The sequence below is a fragment of the Acomys minous genome (genome assembly GCF_964271855.1).
Source record: "Acomys minous genome assembly, chromosome: 2".
In the NCBI taxonomy this organism is placed as follows: domain Eukaryota; kingdom Metazoa; phylum Chordata; class Mammalia; order Rodentia; family Muridae; genus Acomys; species Acomys minous.
The window spans coordinates 129,414,148-129,431,727 of record NC_140484.1 but is presented as its reverse complement, the minus strand read 5'-3'; the positions used below and the strand labels follow the sequence as shown (position 1 = coordinate 129,431,727).

Here is a 17,580-nt window from a genome sequence, read left to right as displayed (position 1 = left end):
CAACAAGAAAATCAAGCCCCCAAAAACCTTAAGTAGGAGTTTTTCAAAGTGAGCGTGTCTGGATGCTGATGAGTCACCTCGTTGAGTCGCCCATTACTAACTGCTGTGTTTTCTCAAAGGAACTTAAAACTCTCCCCAAGCTTTTGCTTATTCAGGCATACTAAGGAATTGTGGGTCACAGACTGCTGTTCATTTTAATAGCTGAGGGTGGGAGGGGATGAGCCTTGTGAGGCACAGAAAATGACTCACAGCAGGATGCTGGCCAAGCACCCAGAAGAGCCCATCAAGATCATCACATACCTAGTTCAAAGGTCAAAAGCCAGAACATGATGACAACACTGGATGCTAGAGAGGGTGGGAAGCGGCGGGCTCATTCCTGTTGACGGAAGGCAAATGGCACAGCTGCTCTGTAACACACTAGGTCTCTTACAAAACAAACACTCTTACCATGAAGCCTGGATTGTGTCCCTTTGTATTTATCCACAAGGGCCAAAATCTTAAGTCCATATTAAGAAAACTATAGGGATGCTTATAGCAGCATTATTCATAGCTGGCGAAACTAAGAAGCAGGCAGGAACTAAGACGTCTTTCAGAAGGTGAACGAGCTGTGGTACACTCAGAGGACTCAATACCATTCAGTGATGGAAAGAAATGAACTGTCAATCCCAGGAGAGATATGGACTTTAAATGAGTTCTACAAGCAGGAGAAGCCAGTCTGAGCCAAGCACCGTGGTGCACACATGTAATCCCAGCACTCAAAGAGGCAGAGGCAGGTGGAGTGCTGTGAGTTTGAGGCCAGCCTGGTCTACAATGAGAGAAACTGTGTGGGGAGGGGATTTCTGAGACAAACTGGAGACTTAGAGCAGGGTAAGCTCCAGGGAGGATATGGGGGTGACTATAACTAAGACCCCTAGTAGCGGGGTCCAGGAGCTGAAGAGGCCACCCTCTAACTAGAGAGGATTCCTAGTGGAGGGAGTTGCAACACCAAACCACCTACAGAAAATTCAACACAAAATTTACCCTATCTGTGAGATGTGCAGGGATAAAGATAGAGAAGAGATGGAGAGAATGCCCAACCAATCCCCGGCCCAAGCTGAGACGCACCCCATGGGAGAGAGCCAGCCCCTGACACTATTCGTCACACTCTGCTATGCTTGCGGATGGGAGCCTAGCATAGCTGTTCTCTGAGAGGCTCCACTCAGCAAAGGATCGAAACAGATGCTGAGACTCACAGCCAAAGATTAGTTGAAACCTTGTGGAAAAGTGGGGGGAAGGATAGAAGGACCCAGAGGGGACAGGAACTTTACAAGAAGACCAACAGCATCAACCAACCTGGGCGCAGGGTGGCCTGTGGAGACTGAACCACCAGCCAAGGACCATGCATGGACTAGATCTAGGTCCCCTACACATATATACTTAATGGGCAACTTGATCTTCCTGTGGGTCCCCTACTAAGGAGAGTGGGGGCTGTTTCTGACATGGACTCTGTTGCATGCTTTTTGATCACTTCCCTGCGGTGAGTCTGCCTTGCCAGGCCACCGTGGAAGAGGATGTGCTCAGTCCTGATGCAACTTGAAGTGCTGGGGTGGGTTAGTGGCAGGGGTGGGTTAGTGGCAGGGGTGGGTTAGTGGCAGGGGTGGGTTAGTGGCAGGGGTGGGTTAGTGGCAGGGGTGGGTTAGTGGCAGGGGTGGGTTAGTGGCAGGGGTGGGTTAGTGGCAGGGGTGGTAGTAGTGGTGTGTCCTTTCCTGACCGGGGTAGGGGGGTGGTGGGGAGGGAGAGACAAAGAGGGAAGGAGGGGGGGGACCAGGAGGAGAGGAGGATAGGGAATATGATTGGGATGTAAAGTGAACAACTAAATAAATACAATTAAAAGTTTAAAAAAAAAACTAGTGTGAAAAGGCTTCATATTGGCTGTTTTAATCAAGTCATATAAAACAATTACATTTTAGTCAACAAAGGACTACAAAGGACTACATGTACAATGGTAGTCCCCAGAGATTGTAACAGGCTGGGCATGATAGCTCATGTCTATAATCCCAACAAGGAAGCTAAGGAATAGGAGTGTAACGTCAATCTTGGCTACAGAGTATGTGTTAAGATAGCTTGAATTACAAGAGACATCTTAGTTACTTTTCCACTGCTGTGCTAAGACAGCATGATTTAACTTGGGGCTCACTGTGTTAGAGAGTTAGGGTCCATGACCATCCTGTTGAGGAGTGTAGCAGAAGACATGGGACTCAAACAGTAGAGCTTACATCTGACCCACTGCAAGTGGGGGAGGGGACACACACAAGCATGCTAATGAGCGAGCTAACAAGGAAGGCTGTGGGCTTTTGAAACATCCAAGCCCCACCCCCAGTGACACACACACACACACACACACACACACACACACACACACACCTAAAAACATGGATACCAACAATGGAAGGTCTTCACTAGTGGAGAGGAATTATTCATGATATATTTTCTTACATGGAAATTTCTGATAAAAAACAAAAGCCAGAACAAGAAACCAAAGACAACAGGCAAACCACAGTGTATTTCAGGAAAGACCAGCTCAAAAGGAGCCTCAGGCCGGTCTTCCAGGAGGGATGCAGAGCAGCATGGTCACAGGCAACGCCTTAAGATCTTCCTGCTGGACTGTGACCTTAACCGTTTGTAGGAAGAGCTCACAGCACTTTATAGATGGCTTTTTCCACCGTGTCTCAGGTTCCTAATGTTACATGCGTATGAATGATCATAGGACTGAGACATAAGCCAACTCAGTAACACCCACTACTTTTTATCTCTTTTATAGATTGAGTCTCAGTATAAGATTTTATTTGACCTTTGGACCAAAAAAAAAAAAAAAAAAAAAATGAAGCTAACACAACAAAGGACTTTAAAATCTTTCCCATACCCAACCAACCTATGGCCCAACCGTACCTTGGTCATATAAAAGTTATGAGAGCAACACATGTAACAGGAGAAAAAAATTTTTTCTAAGTTATTCTGCCACTAGAAGCTAAAAAATAGTATATCAAAGAAGCAGAAAACCAAGAATCAACAAACAGTTTAAGATGCTCAGAACCAGTGACCTTTTTCTTTTTTTAAATCATCAAGGTGTAGAACCCTCTGCTTCTTCAAGGATTTCCAAGAAAATATTAAACAAATGTTTTGAATTGCCTCCCAGTTATCTGTTCTCATGGCAGAACAAATATAGCTGAGCAGTTTCAGTCTCAAGGGAACGAGATAGAAAAACCCACACAAGTCAGCTGTCTCCGTATAAACTGTGCAGCGGGGAGCGAGCGAGTGAGCGAGCAGCAGTGAGCTAACACTGGAAAAGAACACAGTCACTGATGGAAAGTTTACTTAACCCGCACAGCCACCAAAGTGCTCACATGCTATTTCACCTCCTTTGCTTTTTCCTGTCCCCTACTTTGTCCCCGCACCCTCACTTCTGTTTACTCATAATCCCAGAATGGAAAAGTTGAGAGTAAAACTGGTAAATAAAAAGCATGTCATAGAAACCTGAAAGGTCTAAAGCCAAACTGTGAGCCGTTGTATTACTTATTCCAATCTGTAATTTCTCTTCAAAATCATAAAGAAAATGCAGACTATTACCCATCTGTGTGCTCCACCACCCATGTGTGTGTGTGTGTGTGAATTTCAATTGAGGGCTCTTAAGAAAGCATTGTAATCTTCATGATAGAGATAAAACAAAGAATCAAAGAACCTAAGCTCTACAGACTTAAACCTCAATGCTTAAAAACGGGACCACTGAGTGTTAGGTCAAATGCCATACACAGGCAGCTTTGAGTGAGATCAGTTCTAGAATCCAGGTTCCCGGGCTCCGGTGCAGTTACTAGTACCAGTATTCCAGGCTGTTCCTACGCTGCTCGTTTCTCCACAGAGATAAGATGAAGTTAATGGTATTCGGAATGGCTTTTGATGTGCTTTGTTTGAGACAGGGTTTCTCTGTGTAGCCTTCCCGTCCTGGAGCTCACTCTGTAAACCAGGCTGGCCTCAATCTTAGAGATCCACCTGCCTCTGCCTCCCAGAGGAGATTAAAGGATTGATCAATCCTTTAATTTATTCATTAATCCTTTTTTAATATATCCTCTTATAAAGGATTTTATATTATAATCCCTTTATAAGATAAGGGATTAATCCTTTAAATTGTTGGGATTAAAGACATGCACTACAAACATCCCTCTCCCCGCAACGCCCCCCCCCCTCAGAATGCTTCTTTAAAAATCACCCTAATGTATACCGTGCTCTCCCACATCCACCTGTGTGGTGTACTCGTGTGTCCATGCGCCTATGTGTGGTGTACTCATGTGTCCATGCGCCTATGTGTGGTGTACTCATGTGTCCATGCGCCTATGTGTGGTGTACTCATGTGTCCATGCGCCTATGTGTGGTGTACTCATGTGTCCATGCGCCTATGTGTGGTGTACTCATGTGTCCATGCGCCTATGTGTGGAAGCCGGAAGCTGACACTAGGGGCCTTCCTCAGTCATGACCCTATTTTTGTTTTGTTTTGTTTTGTTTTGTTTTGAGATAGGGTATCTCACTGAGCCTGGAGCTCAGTTTTGACTGGCTGGCTGTCCAGGAAGCCGTCAGGATCCTCTTGCTCCATTACCTCCAGCACTGGGGTTACAGACACAGTGGCCCACTCACTGTCTCACATGGGTGCTGAGGATCTGAACCTGGGTCCTTACGCTTGTGCAGCAAGCAATTTACCAACTGAGCCATCTCCCCAGAACCAAAGTATAGAATTCTTATCAAATAAAACAAAAGGACAAAGTTTGCCAGGCAGTCTCCAAGGATGTACAGTTGGTAGTAGGGAGCATCCAAGTTCCCTATCAAGCTGTGCTCAAGTAGGCTTCTAGAAGTGCTAAAGGAATGGTCCTGACAAGTCCTTAGAGAGCACCGTACAGAGAAAAGGGAAACCTAAGGGAAACAGGAGCAGCAACGACTGCGTGCACTTTGTTGGGCGTGTTATTAACAAGACTTTCACTGCCTAGCCACTCTTAGCAAGTCCAGTTTCTTTCCACGTTTTTCTGGTTGCTACAAATGTGTATTGGTACACACTGAACTTCTAAAGTAAAAATAATCTTTCTTAAACTTAGGGTCTGTCCACATTCCAAAACACCCACGCTCAGTCCAAGAAAGGTTTCATTCTGACAACAATTTGCTGTACAGAAAAGGAAGTTGTAACTGTCTGCTGTCCTGCCAAACATCTGAGAACAGGCAAGAAAAATGGAAGAAGGGCCTGCGATTCGTAAGCTCAGATGGTGATAGCACAGAGAGAGTAAAGGTGGGGACCAAGTGAATACACAAGTGAGCTGAGGCTGTGGAGCTGCATCCTGGATTTTATACTAGCCAGTGCAGGGCCTAATATACTTCTCTTAACCTGACAGTTCTTTCTTTTTTTAGTTAGCTTTTTCAAAGTTCTTTAAAATTAGACTAAAAACATGCCAAATTAAATTGTTGAAAAATTAAAATTTGGCTCCATACACTTAAGGGCTGCTGTGTTAAAACCTAAACCCCAAACAAGTCCCCCACAAATTATCTTCACACTCCATATAGCAGAAATAAGTAACAGCGAACTTCAATCAAAACACAAAATATGTCTTTCCCACATGTCATTCCTGTAAGAGGGTAGTGATCTGAATAACAGCAGTCCTCCATAGGCTGTGGCATTGTTATGAGAGGTTATGAGATCTTTAAGGGGTGGAGCCTGCTAGAGGAAGTACATCACTGGGGGTGGGCCTTGAGGGTTCACAGCCTCACCGCTTCACATGCCCCTCCACCCCGACCACCGTGTGTAGATGAAAATGTGAACACCGAGCTCCCTGCTCTTGCCTTACCCACCATGATGGACTCCATCCCTCTGCAAGCGAAAGCTATGCCAAACCCTTTCTTCTTTTAAGTCGCTTTTTCTAGGGGTATTTTTATAATCGCAACATAAAGGTGATCAGTACAATGCTATAGCTATATTCACTTGTGCAACATAGTTAGAATATGACAGAATTTAGTGAAAGGGTGGAAATAGTTAAAATTCTACAAGTAAAGAATAACTCCAATGAGCTAAAGTACATGTGATAATACTCTGAAACAGTAAGTGGCCTTAAAGGAATAAGGTAGATTCCTAGAAAGAGCAGTAAGAACTACTGATGAATGAAGAAAGAAGATACAGTGCATTAAAAATAGTGTTATTTGGGTAGTAAATATACAAAGAAGGCATGCATACTCCTGTAGGAGTACAGAGTCCCTCTGCATTAGCACACAAATACTCAGTATTGTGCTCGCCCTGGTGCTGTACAACACTCAGCTACCACTCAGGGCACCCCACCCCAAAATCTACATCATCTGTGAGCTGTTGGGGTGCCTGGAAGGGTTGATCCTGCTGCTACAACACTGCAGGCTCTCCATGACATAAGGCAACAACAGGAAATCCACGAGGAGTTCCAGTGAGGATCCAATATTGATGGTGTCACAGAAGCCAGAGACCTCGAGCCAGACCAATGACTCATAGCACCGAACATTTGCAAGAGAAGGTGTGGGGACAGAAAGATATCGTGTGGGAGACACTGTAACACACTACAGCTTACATGACCAGATGTTTTCTATGCTTTGCTTTGTTCTGTTTGTACGTTCTTTTTATTTTGGGGGGAGGTTGCAAGGGTGGAGAGCAGATAAGATACAAGGGGACGGAAAGATGAGTGGGGCTGGATGTTTAAGTAAGCCAAAGCAACTGAAGACAACAGGGACCAGGGGAATCGAATGCTAGGCTTTCTTTCATAAGAGGGCTGACCCAGGTTAGCTCATTTGCCATCTAAAAGCTTAAAAGGAGATAGGAGTAACTAAAAAGTAAAATTATTGCAAGGGTGGCGGTGGCGGTACAGAAACCTTTAATCCTAGGACTCAGAAGGCAGGCAGATCTGTGTGAGTTCGAGGCCAGCCTGGTCTACAGAGTGAGTTCCAGGACACCTAGGGTTGGCTACAGGTTCAGCTCTCAGCACCTACCTGGCAGTTCACAACCATCCATAACTCCATTTCAGGGGATCTGATGTCCTCTCTCCCCTTCGGCACTAGACATGCAAGTGGTGCATGGCATACATGCAGGCAAAATATACACAAATTTTTTTTTAAAAAATCAGGCAGAACACAAAAGAGATGGGGCATAAAAATGTAGTCATGACATTTACAACCACCAAAACTCCTACTGTCCAGTAATATCTGGTTAGTCTAGAAAGCGCAACAGTTGGGCAAGCGATGCTATGTCAGCGTGCCTTATGGTACTTTTTGATTAGGTTTCCCTGTGTGTCTTCTAGTCAACTGTTATAACTCCTAAGTATGACATTATTCACACTCTGTAAGTGAGAAAACTAAGGATCAACATGGTGGACTGGGAGTGGGGAAGAGAATGGACATTTCGTCCCCTTACTTTGTGGATGATTGTGGGAAACTCTTTTGACCCATTCCTCAGTGAAACTGGTAAAAAAAAAAATTATTGAAAACAACCAGTGAGGTCTCTATAAATAGTTCCAAGAATGTGGAGCAAACCAAGAAAGATCTATTTAAAATAATCTACCAGAAATTAGCATGGACAGAGGAGCCTATAGTGTTTGCAATAGAGACCACTCCTGTTCACCCCTCCTCACAGCTCAGAACGACAGAAACTCTACCTGGACCAGTGGTTCCCAACCTTCCCAAGGCAGAGACCCTTGGACACAGCTCCCCCTGTTGTGATGGCCCCCACCCATACAATAATTTCCTTGCTACTTCATAGCTGTAAGTTTGCTACTGTTATACGGATAGTAACGTAAACATGGTATGCAGGAGATCTGATCCCAGACCCCAAAGGGGCCTTGACCTACAGGTTGAGAGCTCCTGACTTAGACTGACACAGCCAAATCACACACAGCCTCTGCTTGCCCCATAGGTCCCACCCAGGTGAAAAGCTCTTGCTCCAGTTCACGGAACTCCAGGCCAGGTGAGGCAAACCCAGGCCACCTGGAGCTGCCGTTCCCTTCAGCACTGGGCTTCTAAATGAGGAAGTTATTCAGAGAGTCATCTGAGTCTCTGCCTCGAGCACTAGAACCCCAGCTCCAAGATCTTGTCTCTGCAGAGAAGCAGGCCAGAAAGCATCAGTCGAAATCTGTCCCTAAGGGCAGAGATTTGCAACAGTCTCCGGGAAAGTTCACACGGGAGCGTGCTCTCCAGAGGGGTGGTGAGCGCAGCAGGAGGCCGCAGGAGGCTGGCAGGTCCACTGAGGACAGGCTAAACTCCAGGTCTGTTACTGTGCTGGAATGAAACTGGGAAAGCTGGCTGCAAACAGTCATTCTGAGGTCAGAAGAGATGTACATGCTGACCATGAGAAAGATCCCCACATAGAAGCCTGTATTTGATTGCATCACAAAGTGATGCAATCTATGGCCCATGACTTTGTTGAAAATAATAAAGCAGTGTGCTTGTGGTCAGGGGAAGAGAGAACCAAAGAAAGCCCTGCCCAAGTTAGGAAGTGTCCAGTCTGGCTAAGTAAGTGGCATATTCAAGGCTGTGCCTGCCTGAGGGCACAATAGGTCTTCACACTACTGGGGCAGAAGTAAGGGAGGGAGTAAACAATCTCATATCTCTAGAGTGTGTAAAAGAACCCCTACAACTCAACTGACTACAAAAGGACAAACAAGACAACTTCAAAATGGACAAAGGCAAAGATTCAATACATATGAGAAAAGCCACTCAAGACAATACAACTTAAAGCCACAGTGAGATACCGCGTCACACACCAGGAGAATTATAATCAAAGAGATTGAAAAATAACACATGTAGGTAAGGACGCAGTGACACTGGAGCCCCCTTACAGTGCTGGTGGCAATATAGACACCTTGGAATATACTGACAGGTCTTAAATAAATGTTGGACAGAAGTTAGCAAATCCAAGAAATGTTCATCGGACAAAAAATTTACCCAATCTTCTTTCCATAGTACTCACACTACCCCCAAAGTAGAAAACAACACAAACATTCATCAAATGCCAAATGGGTACACATGATGTGGCATTTGCATACTAGAATATACACTGGATATAAAAACCCAAGTATTGATACACACCATAACATGGATGAACCCCATATTACCACAAATTCCAAGAGAACCAAATTTACATCAAGTAGCCTAGTGGGAGTTATAAGCAGGAAAAAGGCTGCTAATGAGTTCTGGGTTTGTTTTTGAGGTAATAAAAATGCCCTCATAATAAAGCATAGTAACTGACTGGAAAACTCACTTAGCACACTAAAGTCATGAAACTGTAGTTTCTTTCTTACTGACTTTGTAGACCAGGCTGACCTTGAACTCACTGAGATCTGCCTGCCTCTGCCTCCTAGAGTGCTGGGGTTACAGGCACTGAGTCAGTATATTTAGCGGTATGTGAAACGTCCCCCAAAAGCGCTCTTACTCTGTTTTACAGAGTCTCATGTTCTTCAAGCTGTCCTCAAACAATAGTGAGGACGAATTTAAACCCTGGTTTTCTGCCTCATTGGAACTGAGCCCAGGGCTTTGTGTTTGCTAAACAGGAATTCTCCCAACTGAGCTACCTTCTGCTCTTTCTCATTCCTAAAGTTATCCATCTTTTTTTTTTCATTAATTTGTTTATTTACTTTACATTCTAGTAGGAAGTTCCCTTCCCTCCTCCAATGCCTCCCTCCCTTTCTCAGAGAAGGCAAGACCTCCCATAGATAGCAACCCACCTTGGCATTATCAAGTAGGAACTGGGCCCATCTTTTATTGAGGCTGGACAAGGCTGTCTAGTTAGGGAAAGGGATCCAAGGGCAGGCATCAGAGTCAGACACAGCCCCCGCCCCTGCTGTTAGAGGTCCCACATAAGACCAAGCTGTACATCTGTCACATATGAGTGGGGGGTGGGGGGCAGCTAGATCTGTCCCATGGACGCTCTCTGGTTGGTGGTTCAGTCTCTGTGAGCACTATGAGTCCAGGTTAGTTGATTTTGTAGGTTTTCTTGTAGTGTCCTTGACCTCTCTCCCAATTTCAACCCTTCCTCCCCCTCTTCCCTAAGATTCCCAAGCTCCATCTAACGCTTGTTTAGATGCATCTGATTCCCTCAGCTGGGGTGAAGGTTCCCTGATGGCTGTTACAGCCACTCATCTATATCCTCCAGAACTCATCAATAGGCACCCTCCTGTGTGTTTACTTGGGGTCTAAGAAAAGCCCTTACTAATTCAATTCTCTAAGTCCTCTTTCCCTGGAAAGCCTTCCCTGAGGCAGCCAATTCACATGTTCACTTAAGAGCTTTAAGATTGATATTTTTCATTTATGTGTATGTGTGTATGTGTGTATCATGAGAAGTGTATGTACACCGCATGCATGTAGTGTAGAAAACCACCAAGGCCAGAAAAGGAAGCTGGAGCTGTGAGCTGCCATGTGTGTACTGGAACGGAGCCTGGGTCTTCTGCACCATGACTAAGGACTCCTAACTGACGGGCCATCTCTTCAGACCCTCAAGCTTTTTCTAGCTACTCAGTCATCACTGACCTAATTTTGCTTGAGGTTCCCTATCGCCTATAATCGGTACCAGTGTGATCTCCACTGCATACATAAAGTCGTTTCACCTCACTCTTCTGCCCAGTCTCTAATTCATGCCTTAATTTCTTTTATCTTCTCAGAGACAAACCGCAGATGTTTTTGGAGTTATAATGGGACTGCATCCTGATAAGTCCCTCATCAACTCAAAATATTAAATACTGAAAAATACATTTACTATATCCCATTGAATATAACCCATTGAATATTTTGACTTAGCAACATACCACACTGAAGAGTTGGTGTACTAAGGATCGTGGGGCTGACTTGTGGTTGTTGTGGCTGTTACTACCCAACATTATGAAAAACTATTCCTACCACATATTATTAGCCCAGAAAAAGATTACATTTCAGAATATGGTTTCTGGGCTGAGAGTGCTTCCCTTTAGTGTGTTCAGGGCTTTAGGTTAATTCCCAGCACAGCAAAACCAGAGTTCTGTTTCTGCTGAATGTTTATCACTGTTTGCAGCTGAAAAAAAATCCCACACTGATCCATCCTAAACCGGGGACCATTCACGGATGCTCCAGAATTGCGTAGATCAAACACAATTTTGAATTCAGCTAGGACGCTGTGACCAAACAGGAAAAAGATACAAATACTTTCTCACTTCCTGCCAACTTAGCAGTTTACAGGCTAGAACCTCAACTAATCGTCATACCCCTTGCAGTATTTAACACAGCATCTTGAACACAGATGGTATCAAATGTGTGCTGGATAACAAATGAATGCCTTGAATACAGCTTCTTACTTACGTATGTAATTGTCTCTAAATCTTAACAAATATCCAAAGTCTTAAAACTTTCATATAGGAAATAGAGATGACAGAAAGGAAATAAAACTAAAACAATAGGACATGTATTCACTTCTCGGTGAGTACTGGAAATACATATTCTTACTTTGATTTTTCAAGAGGACTCTTAATGCTGCCCTTAAATCAGTGTGTAATTATCTTTTAAGGCTTAGGGATATTTTCAATGCTATGGGGGTGGGTGAGAGAGCTCATTTAAAAAAAAAAAGAAAAGAAAAGCAAGAATTTAAATACCAAAGTAGATGCCAAAATGTGTACCCCTAAACTTGAACAAGCAGCTAGGAGATTAACAATAAATCCTGGAAGGACAGGGTGATGTACAGTGAGCTTGGGGAGCTCTTCCTCCAAACAAGGAAGGGTTTGTAGGTTAAGTTACTTGTGAACTTCTGCAGGTAATGGAGACAGAAGGCAAGTCACACAAAGCACAAACACCTCCAAGTGCTGAGCCCCGGCCTACGTGACTGTAGGTGTACTACATCCGTGACCTCCGAGTGCTGAGCCCCGGCCTACGTGACTGTAGGTGTATTACATGCATGACCTTCGAGTGCTGAGCCCCGGCCTACGTGACTGTAGGTGTACTACATCCATGACCTCCGAGTGCTGAGCCCCGGCCTACGTGACTGTAGGTGTACTACATCCATGACCTCTGAGTGCTGAGCCCCGGCCTACGTGACTGTAGGTGTACTACATCCGTGACCTCCAGAGTGTGTTTTCACGGTTCTCCGAGAAGCCACGTCTAATTCCACCATGTAAAATCCCAGTGTCTGGTCTGGAAATAATATACATGGGCACAGAACATGTCTCACTTGTTTAGCTTTAGAAATATCTTTTCCTCTTCTTAGTCATACTCAGCTGCCCTTCCTGAGTGATCTAGAGGTCAGAGGACACAGGATGTAATCTATCAGATTTGCTGAAGAGAGTTCCCCAGGAGCAAATCAGTTATCTCCAAATTTATCATTAAAGTCCAAGAGAGACAGTTTTTAACTTGTCTGAATTCCTTCAAAGATTCCCCTTTTATCTGTAATGACTTGAATCTTCATTCATTTTAACTATTAAGTGGTTTAGTTAGGGAATTACGATGTGTATTTAAGGTGGGTAATTTTTCTGCAGTTCACATTCAGAATACTAAGAAGAAAATGAAGCAAACAACCAGAAGAATATTCTTAAATATACTATGCTTTTTTTTTCCTGCTGTCTTTGAATTCATACACACAGATGCTAACACTTCCATTTCAAATGTTGAAGTCTTTTTTTTTTTTTAAGTACCAGTATTACAGGAACACTATACCTTTCTTGGCTCTCAAGTAATTTTTATTTTGCTTTTTCCAAAAAGATAATTATCATCAAGGTTTCTTCAACTTTTGTATGAAGGACAACCTTTGATTCTTATTCTTAATAATGACTTCAATAGGTCAAGATAACTTCTTACAGTGAATGCTTTGTTTTGTAGCATTAAGAGAAAACACTGTTACCAAAAGACAGAAAGTACCAACGCAGAGAAAGTAAATTTTGTCAACTGATAGAATCAAGCAGATGTATAAAAAAGCATCTTTTAGGAATAAAAAAGTCAGTAAACAAAAACAGAAAACAACATATAGTTTGGTGTCCATTAGTCTACTACTAAATAATGATGATATGGAACAGCAAAGTTTGTAAATAAATGGCTTTCAAATGTCTACAAGTAAAAAAAAAAAAACAAAAAACAAAACAACAACAACAACAACAAAAAACCAAGGCGGTGGTTGAGTATTTTATTTCCTTTCACGTTATAGCAGAGTCTTATGATGCCCTAAGATGCACAATGCCCCTGCTTTAGCTTATCTGAGATCTGGAAATTACATGAATATAATTATAAGCATGGCCTGTTCTGGTAATGCATTATTACTTTTACCTGCAGTGTGGACAGGTTTACAGTGTCTGGCACTACTAGGAACTCAGAAGATAACTACTAAGAAAAGAATAAACTCGGGGCTGGAGAGAGCTCTGTGGTTAAGAGCGTGCATTGCTCTCGCAGAAGGCAGGTTTTGTCAACAGCGCCTACACATAAGCTCATACGCATCTGTAAGTCCAGCCCCAGGGTATCTGGAGCTCTTGTTCGGCTTCCACAGGCATCCGGCATGTAGGAGGTACACATATGTACGTGCAGGCAACACTCATACTCATAAGATAAAAACAAACCTTTCAAAAACAATTAAACTACAAGGCTTCTCATCTTAACTAGAACAATAAGGTGAGAAAAAAAGCAAAAGAGGCTACAAATAGGAAGAGGCCAAAGTATCCTTGTTTGCAGATGATACGATTCCATACATTAAAAACTGTATTAATGATTTTTCTGTTGCTGTGATAAAATACGATTCCGGAAGGATGGGAAACCAGTATGATGGGATAGCATGGCGTCATGTGGCAGGCACTGCAGCAGAAGCAGGAAACTGAGAGATCGTATCTTTTACCACAAGCACAGAGTCGAGGAGCTGGAAGCTGGGTAAGACTATAAACTCTCAAAGCCTGCTTCCAGTGACACACTTCCTCCAGCAAGGCCACACCTCCCACACGTCTCCAGACAGTGCTACTAACTGGGGAGTGAGTGTTCAAACACCTGAGCCTATGCGGAACATTTCTCATTTTAACTACCACAAAGATTCCAAAGACTACCAGAAGACTCTTAAATAGGATAAACACTGCAAAGTGGCAGGCTACAAACCTAAAACAGAAAGACAGAAACCTTCCTATAGACCAATGACAAGTACTGACAACTAAATAAGGGAAACAATTATATTCACAATTGCCCTAAAGCAAACAAGCAAGCAAGCAAAAGGCTTTGGAATAAACCTCGGGAAATGAAGGACTACAATGAAAACCTAAACGCTGGAGGAAACGCAGCTTCTTTGACATCCGGTGCTAGAAACACTGGATGTCCACATGAGGAAGAATAAACCTAAATCCCCATCAAATGCCTTGTACAAAATCTACTCCAGATGGACAGGAGGCCTTAATGAGAGAATGAAAGCAAAACTATTAGAGAAAAAGCTGGGAAAACCCTTCAAGATACAGGCATAGGTAAGGACTGCCCAGTAGCTCAGGAAATAATGCCCACGGCTGACAAGTGAGAGCTCGTGAGGTTAGAAAGCATCTGTAGGAGCAAAAGAAGCAACTGAGTAAAGATACCGCCTTGGATCTGCAAGCTATGCATCCAAGAAAAGATTAATACAATACCTAGAATATACAAAGAACTAAAATAAAATAAAATAACCAAAAGTGTAAATACCAGAATCAAACAACCCAATTGTCTTAGTCAGTGTGCTATTGCTGTGAAGAGACAGCTTGACCACAGCAACGCATACAAAGGAAAGCATTTAATTGTAGCTGGCTTACAGTTCAGAGGGTTAGCCCACTGTTTTCATGGCATGCAGGCATGCTGGAGAAGGAGCTCAGAGTTCCATACCCAGTCTGCACGTGGCAAGAAAAGAGAGACACTGGGCCTGACATGGACCCTTGAAACCTCAAAACCCATGTCCAGTGACGACACTTCCTCATCTGAGGCCACATCTCCCAATCCTTTCAAATAGTGCCATTCCCTGGTGCCCAAGTATTCAAATCTATGAGCCTATGGGGAACACTGTCACTCAAACCACCATACCAATTGATAAACAGTCTAATGAGATGAACAAACAGTTCTGAAAAGATGAAACAAAAATGGCCAGTAAGCATATGAAAGAAAAAAGTTCACCCTAGCTAGCATAGTAATGCAAATGAGAACTACATTGAGATCCCATCTCCCCCTAGTCAGAATGGCAGTCACTAAGAAAACAAGCAACAGTAAACGCTGCCAAGGATGGGGAAAAGAGAACGTTCACGAACTGCTGTTGATAATGTGAACTAGTCTGGAAATCCCTACAAGGGCACCTCAAAAACTCCAGAACTGAATCAATCACATGACCTAGATATATCACTCCTAGGTATTTATCTGAAAGACTTCAAAGAAATATTTGTACACGAGTGTTTATTACAACACTACTCACAATACTAAGTAATAAAACCACCTAAGTGTCCATCATCCAAAGCACGGTATACGCCAGGTGTGGTGGGGCATGCCTGTATTCCCAGCACTCTGGGAGGCAGAAGCAGGAGGACTCACAAATTGTGAGTTTGATGCCAGCCTGGCCTACAAGGCGAGTCCAGGAGAGCCAATGCTACACAAAGGATCCCTGTCTCCAGGGGGGTGGTGAGGGCAGGAGGAGGAAAGAAAGAAAAGGAAAAAAAAAAGCATAGTATATATGCACAATGGAAGGCTTTTAAAGACAAGTTTACTTGGGAAGCAGAGGCAGGCAGATCACTGTGAGTTCAAGGCCAGCCTGGTCTACAAAGTGAGTCCAGGACAGCCAAGGATACACAGAGAAACCTTGTCTCAAAAAACCAAAACCAAAAACCAAAAAACAAAAATAAATAAAAAATAAAGACAAGTTTAATATAAATCAGGCTAATTTTGATCTCGCTATATGGCTGAATTTCTGATTCTACCACGTCCATCTCCTGAGTGTTGGAATTACAAAGACTCACCACCATGCTCTGTATATGAGATAGTGAGACTTGAACCCAAGCTTTGGCAAGCATTCTGCCAAATGAGCTAATTTTCCTGCCTACACAATGGATTTTTTTTTCAGTCATAAAGAACAAAGATGCCATTTGCAGAAAAATGGATGCTATTATGTTACCTCTATCTTAGAAAGACAAATTTCACACTTTCTCTCATTATTGGTTTCTAGATTTTATATATATACATAAAATCATGTATGCATATATGACATGAGAGAGGAAACAAAACTGTATAGGGGAACACAGCAGACAGATAGGAGAGCAGAGAAAAAAGAAGATAGGAGAATATGCAGGGGAAATGTGCTAAAATAAAGATGAATAGAAAAAAAAGTATTTCAGGAGGTGTATCATTTCTTATGAAGAAAATCTATTCCTCTGCAAATTTAGAAAATTCTTTATTTTTCTATTCTTTTGTTTAACTCTTAATATTTTTGGTTAGCATACAAAGAAATGTGCTTGACTGTGACAATTATTTATCATCACCATCATCATCATCATCATCATCCTTTGTTCTTATTTACAACCCTTCTTCTCCCTGCCACCGCCCCCTCCCCTTGCTGGTCCCATTCCTGACTCCAAACTTCCCTCCCTTCTGACTTCACTGACATATATAATCCACAAAAATGCAAACAGAATACTAAATTAAAAATTGATCTCTTCTAGTTGCAGGGAATAATAGGGCTGGAAGTGTAAGGGATCAGAGCAACGGGAACGGCTTTCCAGAGTTACCACTGACAACTTCAGGTGCTGCTGCGATCTTCGGTGCACAAAACCATTATTAGATTTAAAGCAAAGCCTGAACGAAAAATCTGAAGCAGCAGTCAGAGGGGAAGTACAGCTTACCTCCACCTGGAAAAGCTCTCCAGCCCCCTCACAGTCATTGGAAGTGATGACTGGAGTGTGAATGTGCACAAAGCCATTGTCCTGGAAGAGAAAGGAAAACTCTTCAGTGCATTTGTATGTGAAACAACTCCAGAAACAAATGCGTTTTACTATTAAAATGACACCAAAATAATGCCATTACACATCTCTCAATGGCTCTCCAAATATAAGACTGTTCAAAGATCAGTTAAGTGGTTTTTTTGTTTGAGGGTGTTTGAGAGTGGTTTGCTAAGGACTATACACTGGCCTTGAAGTCTGCATCCTCCTGTCTCTCCGTCTCTCGTGCTGGGATCACAGCCATACATTGTCACAGCTGGACAGCTGAATGTTTTGTCGTGTTTAGAAGCACGCTCAAGTTTGAAATATGAAAGTTTTAAAGATGTACCTTGTCTAACTACTTCACCTCAAAAACACACGAGCTCTGTCCCAGAGAGATCTCATGAATTTCCAAGTTAGACAGCTAGTAGGCAGCTAAGGCAGGGATGGAGCACAAGCACTTTCTGTCCCCACCCCCACCCCTGCCCCCTATTTCTGCCCACGTTCCCAATATACTGGTGATGACCTAAGGAACACACTTCCCCCCAAGGCTAACGTGGAATGATGTCGCCTGCAGCGCTAATGGAATGTAAAGTGAACAACATGAAGACATTTCATCTTGAAATGAAACCTCAGCTGTAATGAATCATCAAAAAGGAGAAAATAA

General features: G+C 43.2%; 1 protein-coding gene across 6 annotated transcripts in view; it reads right to left on the bottom strand.

Moving 5' to 3' along the window:
• Nucleotides 1-17,580, bottom strand: part of NARS2 (asparaginyl-tRNA synthetase 2, mitochondrial) — a 112,503-nt gene that overhangs the window by 79,431 nt on the left and 15,492 nt on the right. For all 6 annotated transcript variants that reach the window (XR_014777594.1, XR_014777595.1, XR_014777596.1 and 3 more), the window contains one exon: nucleotides 16,839-16,919. Coding sequence is in view for 3 of the 6 variants with exons in the window: in XM_084774183.1 (XP_084630309.1) it covers nucleotides 16,839-16,919 (81 nt within the window). In the remaining 3 variants the exon portion in view is untranslated. The remainder of the gene's footprint in view (nucleotides 1-16,838; nucleotides 16,920-17,580) is intronic.